This window comes from Arachis hypogaea, chromosome 13, assembly GCF_003086295.3.
Source record: "Arachis hypogaea cultivar Tifrunner chromosome 13, arahy.Tifrunner.gnm2.J5K5, whole genome shotgun sequence".
Taxonomy (NCBI): Eukaryota; Viridiplantae; Streptophyta; class Magnoliopsida; order Fabales; family Fabaceae; genus Arachis; species Arachis hypogaea.
Genome location: NC_092048.1, coordinates 141566569 through 141582042, shown reverse-complemented (window position 1 = coordinate 141582042; position 15474 = coordinate 141566569). Strand labels below are relative to the sequence as shown.

The following is a 15474-nucleotide window of genomic DNA, read 5'->3' as shown; positions in this document are numbered from 1 at the left end:
TTCTGACGGATTTTATCCCACGGAAATATAGACAGAATTTCAGAGGGATTTTTTTGTCGGAAAATAAAAAAATGAATTAGCATAAATTACAGACAGAAAATAAAATCCGTCGATAATTCTGTCGGTAAAATTAATTTTTTTCAAAAGAAATGATTATAGACGGAAAATCCATCTATAATTAAATAAACAAAATACTGTATTTTAGTAAATTATTACAGACAGAAAAATCCGACTGTAATTAAAAAATTTCCGTCTGAAAACATGGAGCTAACCCTAACTTACACCCTAGTCTCTCGAGCTTCATTCACCCTCCACACAAGTGAAGAACTTCTTCCTCTCTCCGTCCACGCTCTCTCACCGTCCACGAGCTTCTTTAACCGCTGCCGCCGCCGCTCGCGTCGCACAATCTCATCACTGACCTCAGCAACGACCATTCGCTGGTTATCCTCATCCACCGGTTCAGGAATCACTGCACTCATCCTTCAGGGAAGATCTCTGCCCTGATGGTCACAGAGGTAGTCGCGTCGTCGTCGTTCTCACCGCTCTGGGCCCATCCGCCTCCTTCATGCACGGTGTCATCTCCCTCCAACTTTGCCGACGGCGATTCAACCCCTCCGCTGCTACTCCGCTGCCCTGGATGGCAACTTCCTCCTCAGATCGGCCCGAGCCGTTTCCTCCAAATGCACCAAATGTAGATCCAGGTGTTCTTCTCTTGTGTGTTCTGGAATGAGAGGTAATTTTGATTGCAGTTTTTGGAATTGAATTTTGGAATTCTGCTCGAACTGAAATTGCTCTTGATTATACTGGTTGAAATTCAAAATTGAAAGCTAATTCTTCTTCTTCAGCCAAATCTATTGCTTCTTCTTCGTTTTCTGCATAAATAGACAAAGATGAATGCTGAATTATTGCTCGATCTGCCAGCTCTGTTGATTTTGTTTGTTGTTGAGGTTAAAATGTAAAATTGAAATCTGATGAGTCTCCTTCTTCTCCTTTGATGTGAACTTCTTCTGTAAGTTTTGGATTCCTTGCTGATTCTGAAGCTTTTGATGTTGTAGACTCTAATTCTGCAATTTTATATTCTGAATCTGAATTCCAAAATTGGAGATATGTGATTATTGAATTTTCTGCTGCTAGCTTTGCTGAATTGTTACTGAGTAGTGAAAATTCTGCATTTGATTTGGCCTGAATCTGGAAAATTGGAGGCTCCTGGAGTCGTTGATGATCGTTGATTTGGCTGTGGTTACTGTTCTAAGGTCGTATAATGAGATTGCATTTTTGGTTAGTCAAAATTATCCTGTCACCATCTTCAATTAAGCTCTGTCATATAAGCTCTGGCCCTGTTATTGTTTCTAGACTAGTATGATTTTCCCTTTAATTCATGAAACAGGTTCGGGAAGGACATGAATTTCAGTACCAAGATGAACTTGCCAAATTGGTGTCTCTAGAATGTTTCTTTAGGTTCAATGTGCCGGCTCAGACTTCAAGAGATACCGAAGAGACCTTGCTCAAAGTCACAAGGATACTTAGTGCTGTTAGGAAGCTGCCCTTAGCTAGAACTGAAAGTGCAACTGGTTCGGCTTCTGACTTGGATTCTATGCCTCTGGAATCAGATGTGTGTGGCACTTTACCACTGCAGCTGAATGATGAAAAGGAGAGGGAACTTTATTCTACTGAGGAATTCGTCGATTAGAGTGCCTTGCTAAGCCAATCTTGGAAGATATTGCCAGCCTTGTACAGAAGGGTAGCCAAGTAAGTTTCTATATTCTTCTGCCATTTATCTTCAAGTGAACAATCAATTTAATTAGAAGCCACAGTTGAATTTGATATCATGTCCCTCAAACTGAAGCTCACAAAGCTTTAAGTTTGCAAGTTCTGACAAATTAAACCTTTAACAATGACAAACGTGAGTGGATGAATGGCAGGGCAAAATGATTCTATTTAGATGAGCTTTTGAAGACGAGCAGTGGAATAATGTTCATAGCCACTGAACTTAAAAACTGAGTTAACTAGAAGAAAGCTAAGGGACTTCTTTTATGAAGGAAGTGGGAGACTGAGAAGCAGCATTGAGTTTTTTGGCAGTAGAATGGACTTTACAGTTAGTGATTCCATTGTATTCAATGAAAATAATTTGATTACTGAAGATATCTCTAAACTAGAAGATGCGTTTAAGCAGCTATTGTCATTTTTCAGGTTTGTATATTTTTAGCTTTATGTTGTTCATGTTGAGCCAAAGATTCATTGCTTGTGTTGTAATCACTTGAAAGATTTTTTTTTCAGTACCACCCCACTGCCTCAGAAGGGCCCTACTTAATTGAATTGCTACTCATTTTTCATTATGTTACCCATCACTTGATTTTATTTGTATATGATGGTAAACGAAGTTGTTTAAGTCTAGAAATCTGTCTAGAAATTTGAAATGTTTTGATGGTGTCCTTCTTTCAGTTTTTTAACACTTCATTTTTGTTCTAATGAGTCTTGTACTTTATAATCACAACGCTTTCATAGTTCTATGGTTCTTAATTGGTAGTTGCCTGATGGTTTCCTTGATTATATATATTGGTGCTTTATAATTCCTAAGGGGAAATTATACAGGAGAACTAAAATATATATTATTGCCATTTATGTTGGTAATAAGCTACATAAATATTCAATCTTAATGAATCTGAGATATTTACAGTTTGAGGCTACTGCTTCATCACCAGTCTGCAGTTGATGCTGATTAATTGGAAGGGTCTGTGACATCTTTATCAAATTTGGATGATTCTGATTCTTCTAAATATCTAGTTCGGAAGAAGGTTCAAGAATCCTTGGAAAACTTAAAGGAGGAGGCAGTTGTTCCTAAAAGGTTATTTCAAGAGATTTTCGATGTCACATTCACTTTTGTTCGTTGCATTTGTTATCAGATCTCTAATGGAGCTTGTAGCTTATAGCCTTTAGCTTTATCTTTGTGTTATTTGATCGGTGTTCCTTTTGCTGTGTTGTGTTGTGTTGTGTTGTGAACTCTGATCTACATGACTTAACATGTTTACATCTTTTCATTCCAATTGTTTCAATGATTATCGTGTTTTAGTTGATTTCCTTTGTTATGATGAATTATGGTTCCTTGTTGTCCATGTATATATATCAGTTGCATTAATTGCCATTTTAGGTTAATAGAGACAATGCAATTGAAAGAACTGCTGATGTCAGAGTAGGTATATGCTATAGAAATAGAATCAATGCTCTACAATGGCGTGGTCTTCATTTTTAGTTGCCAGAGCATAGTTTTTCAATGATTTGTCAAGCTGAAGCATCAACTACTCATTGTTCTTCTGACTTTCACATCCTTAATTATTTATTATCAATTGTTTATTCTATTTGCGTTTTGATAGTTCTGGTCTAATTTAAGAATAATATGGATCCCTTGTCTTTCGGAACTTACTAGGACCCTTATATTGAGATAGTTTATGTGAAGGAACTTGAGGGGTGGTCAATACTAGCCTTTGCAAGAAAGCTTTGTATGATAGAAGTTGTTTAAGTCATTTATCATTTCACACTTGTGGCAATAGTTGAGCCACACATGAAAGAGCTAGTGCAAATGATTTGAAGTTATTTTTAAGTTTCTTATGATTTCTTTGCAGTGCAGGGAAATGGGTTTGTGGACATTACTTGAGGGGTTCCTGCTTCTTGCAAATGCACTAGAGATACTAAATGAGGACCGATTTCTGGCACCTAAAGGATGGGGCTTATCTGATTTTTCAAGTGGCAGGACAAAATATTTCAAAGGCGAGCTCATAGGTCTTATTTACGCAACTCAATACCTAAAAGTTCCTCTCATACTTCTCAACTCCATCTGCATCATTTTGAAATTTATTTCTGGATAATGCCTAGCAAGGTGAGATTTCAAGACGTGTTGTCTAAACATTTTGTTAATCTTGTGTATGTTAATATCTGGTGTTATGGAAATACCCTCAGCTTTCCTACGTTTAATTTTCAAACAAAAAAGAACTCTACTTTTCTTAAACTGATGCTTGAGCCATTCTGACTGATATGCCAGTGCAACTCAAGGACATAAACTGGACGTAGTTGATTAGATTCTTAGTTCAGGTAATGAATGACTCTAGTCATCAAGTTATACTTTGTCATTTTCAAACTTGACTGATGTTTCAGTTCAACTCATGAACATGAAATGAATTATAAGTTGGTTAATTTTGTGTAGTTTGAACATTTGCTTGAAATAACTGCCTTCATAGAGATATCGCCTTCACTCTCTTCAATCCTCGCCCCCCTCTCTCTGTAGAATCAGAGGGCCCAGCTTGCTCTGTAATCATGTCTTGGCGCGTGCAGAAGATAAGGCCAGAGGTTCCTCCGCTTCTTCCCAGCAGCAGATCCTGGTTCTTATGGATACCCATTTATAGCAAAGTTTGTGAAAATTTCTGGAAAGTTTGTTGAATTTGAACCTAATGATATCAACTCCACTTAAAAATAAAAATAAAATATAAACCTCTGTATATGTGGCAAAGTTACATATCTGCTGCTTATAGCTTAGTGCTTAACTCATACTTCACGTATAAATGTTTTCAGGACTTACCAACTGAATCTGAAACTATGATCCCCTATGTTCACTCCATGAAACAAGCTCACAAGATTTTGAGGACAGTTATAAGCCCAAGATTGATTTGCTCAAAGCTGTTGCGGTATTTGCAGCAGCTGCAACTGGGGCAGTGGCAATTAACCATTCTTGGGTGGCCGCAAATCAGGTCTATCAATGTCCTCTTAGTTGAAATTCACTTGTGTATATTTCAGCATGAAGTGTTTGCATTTGGGAATATGTTTACAAGTCTGTGACCATGACTGCAGGATCTTGCCATGGCATTACTATTTGTAATAGGATATGTAGGCATCATATTTGAGGAATCTCTAGCTTTCAACAAAAGTGGAGTAGGACTTAGTATAGTTGAACAATACATTGAGTTTATGTTTTGAATTATAGTTAATGTATCAACACACTTTGATGTATGGTTGTTACTTATTATTATAGTTGATGATCAATATATTTTGTTTATGTTTTGAATTATATTGACTTGCTTGTTTATAATACTTTTCTTTTAGTTTGATAATACGATGAATTTGTTTATGTTTTGAAATATTATAAATATTCAAATATAAATTAGATAAAAATTTGTATTAAATTTATATTTATTTTGTATGAAAACAAGTTTATTTTGTAATTAGAAAAAGTAAAAAAAATTCTATTTTACCTTACAGACGGATTTACAGACGGATTTTCTGTCTGTAATCATGATTTTCCAAAGTTTAATTTACAGACAGAAAATTCGTCGGAAAATCTGTCTGTAAATTACAGACGGAAAATCTGTCGGAAAATCCGCCTATAATTACAGACGGAAAATCCGTCTGAAAATCTGCCTGTAATTACAGACAGAAAATCCGTATGAAAATTTGCCTGTAATTACAGACGGAAAATCCGTCTGTAAGTTTGTCGCCTTCAGGAAATGGAGGGAGAATTTACAGAGAGAAAATCCGTCGGTAAATCGTAAAAATTCGTCGGTAATTTTCCGACGGAAAAAAAATCCGTCGGTAAATAATTTCCGACGGGGCTTTTACAGAGGAACAAAATCCGTCGGTAATTTCGTCGGTAACCAAAAATCCGTCTATAATAAAGACTAAATCTGTCTGTAAATCTGTCTGTATTTATCCATTTTCTAGTTGTGTTTGATGAAGTATGTTTTTTATTTTTAGTATTTTAGTGATCTTTTATTTTTTTATAATATACATTCGTAGAAAGATCACTGTTTAATGAAGTGTATGTGCTTCTATTTTTAGTATTATGGTGTTTTTTATCTTTTTTAGTGATTTATTTTTTATATAATATCATTTTTAGTATTGTCTATTAAGTTTTATTTTTTTATCAATTTTTTAAAATATTTTTTGTTTATATTGTAGATTTTTTTAGAGCTTTTTTCTTTAATGTTCTCTCTAGTGTACTGTTATCTTTAATTCTTTATTAAGCTGCACGGGTTCATGCTAGTTTTCAATAAAAAATGCTTAAATATTGATATTCTTTGAGAGTTCACGATCCAATTTAGTGAAAACCTAACTAAATCAAGAGAATTTATACATTTCCATGTTTTCTTGATAATAGAATGTACAGAGAGCCATACTCTAATAAGCAAACTAAAATAAAAATAATAAGTACAAAATCAAAAGTGAAATTAAAAACCATACCGGGGAGGCAGTCTTTTTTTAGAAAAAGACAAAAGAAAATCGCACCCGAGATTAAGCCCTTTATATAGGACCTGACATGAGATAAGTCTCAATGTAGTCCCTGAAATTGCACTCGAGTCTCATAGTAGTCCCTGAACTTAAAAGTTTCTCAGAGTCATCCCCGAACTTGCACTCCGTGACTCAAACTCGTCCTTTCGGCAATTTCTAGACACCTTGCGCAACCAGAAAGCTAAGTTGGCAAGCTTCGTGAAACGTGGGCATTACAACGGCTAGCTGATGTGGCAGAGTAAACTTTCTGGAATCAATTTGGTCCCTCAAATCAAGTTAAAACCCTAATCCCCAATTTTGAAACCCACAGCGCTCTGTCTTCTCTTCTCTTTGTTTCTCTGTTCTTGTCTTCCCCACAGCGCTCTGCTCAGAATAATTGCTACTTTCATTTGCTATAGTATAATCTCTAACACTGTATGTAGAAAAATCAAAGCACCAGATCATGACATAACCGTAAATTCACAAGAAGTACGATTAACCATAGAAAATTTTAATTTTCACAACATCCGACTTCACCCAGAAAGAAAAGCTGATAACCTTTGAGCAACAAAACTCAATACACACAAGCTTAAAATTTGCAGCATAGAACGAATATACAAAATATTTTTTGTGATTTTTTTATTCCCCATAACTATTCTATCTTAATATTTGATGTGACAAAGAAAGGAATGGGGAAAAAAGGTAAAAGTTGACAATACAGAGTACAAACTCTAATTTCAAAAGGTTTTCAAATCACAATTTAGTACTTCAGTTTTTACTAAAAATCATATATGATTTTTGCCCCCACCATAGCTATTATATTTTAGTTTCTAGTCTTCCTCTATCAAGAATGAAAATTCTATTTAATTAAAAAGAGTAATAAAATAAGTCATCAACAAATAGAAGCTCCAAACTCCAACGCAGCCCAATTCAACATGAACAAAGAAAAACCAGGTTGGTTAGTTACCAAAATTTTAATTTTGCAATGCAGCAAATGAAAGAAAAATCTTGAAGAATTTATAGCTTGAAAGGGAAAAAAGAGGCTTACCAAATCTCAAGGTGTGCAGGGTTAGAAAACCCTTCCTTCAAGGCATCAATGAGTAACTTCTCATTCATGACGAGGCACTTTACCAGCACTTTATTTAAAACCTTTTTTGGATTGACATAAATAAAGACATATTCTTGGTCAAGTTGATTCCAGTTCTCTACAGACACCTCCTATACACACAATCAAAAATCACGTATTAAAAATGATCAGTAAATGCTAATTATAAGTTTTAGGCTGCATATATCAATTTACTACATCTTCTCTTGATACCACAAGGTATCTTCTAACTTCAGCTTAATTGACTTGATTCTCATATTAGATTTCATAGCCTAATCCTTCGTCTAGTATAGAAACCCAAGGAAAGTACAATTTTCCGGCATGAATTGCCATTATTTGTGATTATCATAGTTCATTAACAGCTACCACCTTAGAAAGCTCAATTTTACTTTATAATCTAAATAATGAACCTCTGTAATTCACTCAATCAATCACATATCAGTATTTGATGGTTTTCAATAAATCATCAACTCAAGAACAAATAATCCTATAAAAAATTATCCCTTCACAACTAATTGTTCACTTGTTTTTGTCTTAACTCATTGGCCGAAACAAGTTACTGAAAATTCTAGATGCTTGAAAATATCTCTAGCTATACGCAGAATTTCTTATTATATGGCTGGTGATCCAGATCACATGATGCCAATAAAAATGATCAATGAAGCACATATGCGGAAGGGGAAAATTAAGTCTTTCATTTCTCATTGTGGTGGACTTCCATCTCCTGATGCTGCTAACAATCCATTAGCATATAAATTTAGGTACTTTTTTTTAATGTCTTTTACCATCATGGTTTAGAAATAAAAACTACATTTTTGGTATTTTTAAAGCTGGCTGGTTTAATAAACAATTAGTCAAAAGAACATGTTAGTTTGTTGCATTAATGACTTGAGAAAGACGGCTTATTAATCAATAGCTTCATAACATGGTTGTTGTGGCAAAATGTTTAACAATTGGAAAATTCTCTCTTTTTGAGTAAATACTTACATGACCAATTATGGATTCAATTAGATTTGATCAAGAGGAGGCATGTATCTGTTAGTCTATGTTTTCAAAAAGAAAAGTTCTTCTAAATCTACCTATTTTTGTATTTGCTTTCAACTCGGCAGTACAACTTGCTCTTCTTAATGTAGTTGAAATATTTTATGATTGTTGCCATAAGAACTCACTGATTATCAATTATGTCAGTTGGAGTCCTGTAGGGGCTATCAGAGCTGGGAGAAATCCTGCAACCTACAAATACTGTGGTGACACTATACACATTGATGGTAAGATTTTAGTAAATTGGGTTAAAATTTCAAGAAAGCAATAAACAGGATGTATTTTCTATCTTCATTTTTCTTTTCTGTTTTCAAATGATTTTGTAATCTGTATTCATGCATGACAAATAACAACATGCTTGGAATTATCCCTAGAGAAGCCTAGCTGATAAAGATTTCATCTGCTTTGTTTTGGGAACAAGAGACATTATTTATGATTCAGCTACAAGAATAAGGATAGCTGACTTTCCTGCTTCAGCTACAGGAATAAGGATAGCTACAAGATTGCATAACCTAATCCTTCGTCTAGTATAGAAACCCAAGGATAATGCAATTTTTCGGCATGAATTGCCATTATTTGTGATTATTATAGTTCATTAACAGCTACCACCTTAGAAAGCTCAAATTTATTTTATAATCTAAATAATGAACCTCTGTAATTCACTCAATCAATCACATATTAGTATTTGATGGTTTTCAATAAATCATCAACTCAAGAACAAATAATTCTATAAAACTCTCTTACACCGATTAGATAAAAATTGTTCTACATAGCTAGTGCTACAAACTTAGGGCACGTTTCGTTTCCCTTTTTACTTTCTATGTTTTCTGGTTCTTGCAAAGAAAGAAGTAAAAACAAAAAACAGAATTTTCAATTGTTTTCACTAAAGAAGAGTGATAATTAATGATATTTGGATATTTCACATAAAATTTATCGAAATTAAATGATTTCGTTAAAGAAAAAAGAGAAAACAAAACAGGGAATTAGTAAAAGTGTTACCAGTGGAGGGATGTGAGAGGCGTCGTCGAAGAGGGCTTGGGGGCCGGTGGCGGTGAGAAGGTAGCCGAAAGAGAGGAAGGTGGCGTGAACAACAATTGCACATATGCCATTGATGAGTGTAGTGGAGAAGAATAGACCTCTGTGTTTGTGTTGTGATTTGAGAGGGGGGAGACAATTCGTTAGGGTAACGTTGAGGAAGAGGGGTTTTTAGCGTGAAATGACGTCGTTTCATGTCATTTTGACGCCACAGCAAATACTACGTCGTTTTTGTTATGCTAACGTGTCAGGAAAGAGGCCAACTCAGCTTTCTGGTTGCGTCAGGTGTCTAGAAATTGCTGAAAGGACGAGTTTGAGTCTCGGAGTGTAAATTTGGAGATGACTTTAAAAAACTTTTAAGTTTAGGGACTACTATAAGGCTCGAGTGTAACTTCAGGGATTAAATATCTTTAATTCTTTATTAAGCTGCACAGGTTCATGCTAGTTTTCAATAAAAAAAGATGCTTAAATGTTGATATTTTTTGAGAGTTCACGATCCAATTTAGCAAAAACCTAACTAAATCAAGAGAATTTATACATTTCCAAGTTTTCTTGATAATAGAATGTACAGAAAGACATACTCTAATAAGCAAACTAAAATAAAAATAATAAGTACAAAATCAAAAGTGAAATTAAAAACCATACCGGGGAGGTAGTTTTTTTTTTTTTAAGAAAAAGACAAAAGAAAATCGCACCCGAGATTAAAGCTGGGTTTGGTAAAGCTTTTTCAGGAGGTGCTTGTGCTTTTAAAAAGCACAAGCACGTCATTTTGCGTTTGGTAAATTAAAAAGCTCAAGTGCTTGTGCTTGCGGCTTTTAAAAGTTAGGGGTGCTTTTGAAAGCACCTAGGAGGGAGCTTTTCAAAGCTGGCTTATGCTTACCAAATTTTTTTCATTTTCCCGCACATATTTCCCGCTATTATATTGCCATTAAAATCTTCATATATTTCTAACTTCTCTTCCTAACCTTCATAAAATCTAACACAATCTTCATATATTTTTTATTTTTCAACCTAATCTTCACAAATTTTAACACAAATACATCTCTATCACATATTAGGTATGAACTTCTATCTATTTATATTATTTTTTTTTGCGTTAATTTTGTATTTTTTCAGTAGATCTATTATGTTTGTTTGTTTTTTTCTGTTCTTTGAAACGGGAAGAGGTTGATGAAAACCAATCATAAAATTTTTTTTGCATGAGCATTAGTCCAAATTATAATAACAACATGTATATACATATGTAAATATAGATATATAATCATAAGAGTAGTTTATTTGAGATATGTGTCCCATTTTTTATGATCTGTAAAGGTGAGCCAATATACATAGGTGGGTAATGGACGTACCCAGTACTAACATTGGATTACATACAAATTTTATTATTGACTAATGATAAATCTATTTATATTAGTACAGAGAATAAATCAAGTAAATATGTTAATTATTAGCCTCTAAAATTTGAGTTAGTATCAAAATAAAGTGTTAATTGATTCAATTAGAACTCCAAAATTTGATTCATGAATCATATTATCAGTTTATTGTTTCTTGTGATTTTTTTTTCAAGTAATGTTAATTAATTATTCTATGATTCTTTTGTTTTTATAATATATCCGGTTCCTGTGTTATTATTAGCCTACTAGAATAGAATAATATTGTATGTTTATTAGTCTTATTAATTGATAATAATACTTTATAAAATTTATTATTGTGTACCACATAACAAGTATTTAGGTATACCTGACTTAAAATTTTATGATTTACTTTGTTTTCAATCTTTCAATTTTTGTATGAACTTATGGAATAATTTTTGTTATCATATGATAAGTTTGATGGATACAACAATGAATTTGATCACATCTGAAGAGAAAAATGATGGAAAATAAATTGCACAATGGAACAAAAATTTAGTAGACATCTTTTGTGCTTTGTGTGTGAAAAGTATTGAAGCTGGTAGCAAACCGGGCACACATTTTGATACCAAAGGTTGGAAACAATTGATAGCTGAATTCACAAAAGCTACGGGAAAAGAATATAATAGAAAACAATTGAGAAACAAATGGGATCAGTTGAAAGTAGATTGGAAGAATTGGAAGCAATTGAAAGGGAACGAGACTGGACTTGGATGGGATTCTGCTAAAAAGACAATTGATGCAAGTGAAGAGTGGTGGGCTAAAAAATTAGCGGTTAGTATTCTTAAGCTTAGTTTAGTAAGCATAGTAGCATACATATTGATATATATAATTAGTACTAAGTATCAATATTTTATGTAGGTTATTTCAAAGGCTAAAAAATTTAGAAAAGAAGGGATTTATCCAGATTTTGAGGCAACATTGGATAGGATGTTTCAAAGAACAGCTGCAACAGGAGAAGATGCTTGGACTCCATCTTCCGGAATAGTTCCTTCTTCAATTGAGAAAGATACACAACTTGAAGATAGTGAAGATTCTGATATAGAGCCTGAGTCTAGTGTTATAAACATTAAAAGAAAAAGGAAAAATTTCACTAATGCTAATACTTACAAGAAAGCAAAAAAAGTTGGAGGTGCTCAGAAATTGTCACACCAAATTGATAGACTTTGTGAGGCTGTGGAACGTAGGAGCTCCAATAAAAATGATACTTTGGGACCTAGTATAACTCAAGCAATAGAAGAATTGGATGCTATACCGGATATAGATCCACTTGGACAAATTTATATGTTTGCAACTCGACTCTTCTTGGATAAAGATAAAAGAGAGCTGTTCGTTGCCTTAAAGCATAAAGAAGTCAAAATTGCGTGGTTAATGAACGAAAAGAATGTCCAAGAGGAGAAGGAGAATAATTTATTTACAAAGCTTTTTTAAGATTTTTTTACATTCATTTTATAGACCATGAGTTGTGTCTGCTGTTTACATTCATTTGCTTGGATTTGTTTATTTTATTTGATCTTCTTTATTGCAAATAAAAATTACAATACTTTCCTTTCTTGATATATTATTCTATTTTTTTTAATCTTTGTATTCTTTCTTTTAATATAATTATTATATAGTGCATTGGAATATGGAAATTGATTATGATGAAGAGGAAGAGGAAGAATTTGAGCGAGTTTTAACTTCTACAACATGTTTGGTCTTCCAATATTATAATAAGTATATCTATAAAAGACCATGCATGACTTCTACACAAACAGGAAACAAATGGCTTAAAGAGATATTAGAAGGGAATAATAGCCGTTGTTGCAGCATGTTTAGGATGGAAAAAGATGTTTTCAAAAGACTATGCTATGATTTGAAAACAAACTATGGTTTATGTGCCTCAAGGAGAATAAGTGCTGCAGAAATGCTAGCAATGTTCCTATTTGTACTAGGAGGTGGAAACTCAAATAAGTCAACTAAGGAGCGGTTTCAACATTCCGGTGAAACAATAAGTCGAAAATTTGAAGAAGTGCTACAAGCTGTGTGCAAAATGGCCATAGACATTATACAACCAAAGGATCGTGATTTTAAAGAAGTGCCTACAAAATTAAAGAATGATGATAGATATTGGCCTCACTTTAAGGTAATTTATATATTATTTATTTTAAAAAATATTATAAATAATTACCAAAAAAATTATTATCTTTCATTGCATGTGTTGGTATTAAATTTGCTTTATAGTATTTGTAAAATTAATGTTCTAATCATGTTAATCATAGGATGCAATTGGTGCTATAGATGGAACTCATGTGCCAGTGATTGTGTCTACTGAAGACCAAATTCGATTTATTGGTAGAAAAGGAATTCCAACCCAAAATGTTATGGCTGCATGTAATTTTGATATGGAATTTACTTTTGCTTTGGCCGGTTGGGAAGGGACAGCTCATGACACAAGAGTATTTTTATATGCAATTGGTACATCTGAGTTGAACTTTCCAAAACCTCCACCAGGTAATACTTGATTATCTTTAAGATTAAATTATATACTCCATATATAGATTTAATTTCTTATCATGTTTTCTTTCATTTAATAATATACAGGTAAATACTATTTAGTAGATGCAGACTATCCAGAAAATAAAGGTTATCTAGGACGATACAAAGGAGCAACATATCATTTGCAAGAATTTCGTCGTGCTAATGGACCTTCTGGATACTACGAAATATATAACTATGCTCATTCTTCACTTAGAAGCGTGATAGAACGTACATTTGGAGTTTGGAAAAAGAGATGGAAAATTTTACGAGATATGCCTAGTTTTAGCTATAAAAAATAAATTCAAATTGTTATTGCAACAATGGCTCTGCATAACTACATTAGACGTTATTCTACAAGTGATCGTAAGTTTAAAAAATATGATCAGATGGACGTTGAGCTTGAAGAAGAAGATGGATATGGCGATGAAGGTGAAGCTGAAAATGGAGTTGAAAAAGTTGGAGATGAGTTTCTTGGAACTATGGAGATGGTTCGAAATAATATAGCATTAAGTTTGATTGGTGGAAAAAATTAGATTATAGTAATTTAGGTAATTTAATATTTTTAGTAATGATGTTTAGGATAAAATAAATTTTTATGATACTTATATAAAATTTTAAAGTTAAAAAATAGAAGAATTTATTTATTATATTTATGTTTATTATGAATTTTTTATTTTAACATTATTTTATTTTAAAATATTATATAAAATTTTAAAGAATTTGAAAAAAAATTTATTTTTTTGTTATAAACATGTTTATTATAATTTTTTCAACTTTTAAAAGCTGTTTTACCAAACACAATTATGGTGCTTGTACTTATTAAAAGCCATTTTTAATTTGATTTTACCAAACGTAAGTGCTGCAGCTTTTAAAAAGCTGTCTTTTAAAAGACAGCTTTCATAAACTACTTTTAAAAAGCAAAAGCTTTATCAAACTAAGCCCAAGCCCTTTATATAGGACCTGACATAGACACTAATAACAACTGGCTAACCATATGCAATACACACACATGACATTACACACTTATTACATTTTATAAAGAGAAAGTCTAGGGGTCTAATAGATTTTGGTAATTTTTAGCCATTAATTAATTATTAATGATATTTTTAACAGTGTAAGATTGTATCTATAATATAGAATTATTCAATTTTTTTTATCGTTAAGTGCTGGACAAAATTTAATAAAAATACTGGCCTCCTAGCACTCCTCTTTTATAAATACTAGTTATAAAAAAAATAAAACTCACATTCAATTGTCTTTCTATGAGATTAATAATTGAGAATTATTAAATAATTTAACAAGTTTAAAAATTATTATTTATCCATTATCAACTATCAACTTCACATGACCTGCATATGAAATTTTACATTATAAAAAACATCATTTAGCTAGACTGCGTTTGTTTCTAAAAACAGAATAAGATAAAAAACTGAGAACAAGACATAAATGACAGAGATACAAATTTTTGTGTTCTTGTATTTTATTTGGTGATAAACTAGAACAAATTAAAAAAATTCAATTTATTCTTATTTTTTTTCGTTCAAAAAATTTGAAACAAAAATATAATTATAAAAAATTAACAAAAATAAAAAAAATAAAAAATAAATTGTGTCTTTTGTTAGTGTATCCGTGATAGACACAAAATATATTAATTTAGTGTCTCTAGATACTTTATCTCTGTTCATGTCTCTTATATCAAATACGATTTTGTGTCTCTATATCTGTATCTCTGTATTCTATCTCTATAAAAACATGCAGCCTTAAATTCTTTATTATTGAGAACGTACTAATGAACATACATGTGCATGAATCCCGTGTGATTCATTTCCTAGATATGGATGATCATTTAGTAAATCTTAGTTATGTCATTACTTGTAATATGAGACTAAAGTGCCTAGACAGCAGTTGCGATTAATTACAATTCTTACGTACCCTGATCATCGCTCCACAATTAACTTTATGCATGCATAATTCAGATACATCAAATATGCATGATAATAAACAAATGAAAAGCTCGTTATAGTTTCTTACAAGTTAAAGGGACCAACCCTTTTAGGTCAAGAGCATACTTACTACTCTTGTCATAGTTTCTTTGTCCTAATATATTAA

General features: G+C 32.6%; 4 protein-coding genes across 8 annotated transcripts; all 4 read left to right on the top strand.

Moving 5' to 3' along the window:
• The first annotated feature begins 506 nt into the window (after positions 1–506).
• LOC140178213 (uncharacterized) lies at positions 507–2270 on the top strand. 2 transcript variants are annotated; one of them, XR_011870478.1, is made up of 4 exons: positions 507–733; positions 1135–1278; positions 1388–1749; positions 1923–2270. XR_011870478.1 is itself a non-coding variant. In XM_072213434.1 (3 exons), exons 2-3 carry the CDS (start codon positions 1219–1221, stop codon positions 1688–1690), a joined length of 363 nt encoding a protein of 120 aa, XP_072069535.1. In that variant the 5' UTR covers positions 507–733; positions 1135–1218; the 3' UTR covers positions 1691–1878. The 2 variants fall into 2 exon arrangements, 1 of the variants encoding a protein (XP_072069535.1); XM_072213434.1 differs by lacking the exon at positions 1923–2270 and having other exon boundaries at positions 1388–1878.
• Positions 2271–3522: 1252 nt separating this feature from the next.
• LOC112792365 (uncharacterized) lies at positions 3523–4998 on the top strand. 4 transcript variants are annotated; one of them, XR_011870477.1, is made up of 3 exons: positions 3534–3874; positions 4037–4086; positions 4564–4998. XR_011870477.1 is itself a non-coding variant. In XM_072213433.1 (2 exons), exon 1 carries the CDS (start codon positions 3606–3608, stop codon positions 3861–3863), a length of 258 nt encoding a protein of 85 aa, XP_072069534.1. In that variant the 5' UTR covers positions 3523–3605; the 3' UTR covers positions 3864–3874; positions 4564–4998. The 4 variants fall into 4 exon arrangements, 2 of the variants coding, with proteins under 2 accessions (XP_072069534.1, XP_029153153.1); XR_011870476.1 differs by lacking the exon at positions 4564–4998 and adding an exon at positions 4280–4379; XM_072213433.1 differs by lacking the exon at positions 4037–4086 and having other exon boundaries at positions 3523–3874.
• A 4616-nt stretch (positions 4999–9614) lies between these two features.
• On the top strand, positions 9615–12276 carry LOC112783756 (L10-interacting MYB domain-containing protein-like). Its single transcript, XM_025826806.1, has 3 exons — positions 9615–9718; positions 11376–11619; positions 11707–12276. Exons 1-3 carry the CDS (start codon positions 9615–9617, stop codon positions 12274–12276), a joined length of 918 nt encoding a protein of 305 aa, XP_025682591.1.
• Positions 12277–12472: 196 nt separating this feature from the next.
• On the top strand, positions 12473–13898 carry LOC112783750 (uncharacterized). Its single transcript, XM_025826801.1, has 4 exons — positions 12473–12970; positions 13107–13338; positions 13429–13583; positions 13752–13898. The coding sequence occupies exons 1-4, from the start codon at positions 12473–12475 to the stop codon at positions 13896–13898; spliced, it is 1032 nt and encodes a 343-aa protein (XP_025682586.1).
• The last annotated feature ends 1576 nt before the right edge of the window (positions 13899–15474 follow it).

Bases quoted from the DNA above. Each gene is read 5' to 3' on its own strand.
- LOC140178213 (XM_072213434.1), top strand. From the start codon at position 1,219: ATGATCGTTGATTTGGCTGTGGTTACTGTTCTAAGGTCGTATAATGAG. The intron at 1,279-1,387 runs GTTAGTCAAAAT...TTCATGAAACAG, and splicing joins ATAATGAGATTGCATTTTTG to GTTCGGGAAGGACATGAATT.
- LOC112792365 (XM_072213433.1), top strand. From the start codon at position 3,606: ATGATTTCTTTGCAGTGCAGGGAAATGGGTTTGTGGACATTACTTGAG.
- LOC112783756 (XM_025826806.1), top strand. From the start codon at position 9,615: ATGACGTCGTTTCATGTCATTTTGACGCCACAGCAAATACTACGTCGT. The intron at 9,719-11,375 runs GTGTCTAGAAAT...GTGTGTGAAAAG, and splicing joins CAGCTTTCTGGTTGCGTCAG to TATTGAAGCTGGTAGCAAAC. The intron at 11,620-11,706 runs GTTAGTATTCTT...TATTTTATGTAG, and splicing joins GGTGGGCTAAAAAATTAGCG to GTTATTTCAAAGGCTAAAAA.
- LOC112783750 (XM_025826801.1), top strand. From the start codon at position 12,473: ATGGAAATTGATTATGATGAAGAGGAAGAGGAAGAATTTGAGCGAGTT. The intron at 12,971-13,106 runs GTAATTTATATA...TGTTAATCATAG, and splicing joins GATATTGGCCTCACTTTAAG to GATGCAATTGGTGCTATAGA. The intron at 13,584-13,751 runs GTGATAGAACGT...AAATATGATCAG, and splicing joins CTCATTCTTCACTTAGAAGC to ATGGACGTTGAGCTTGAAGA.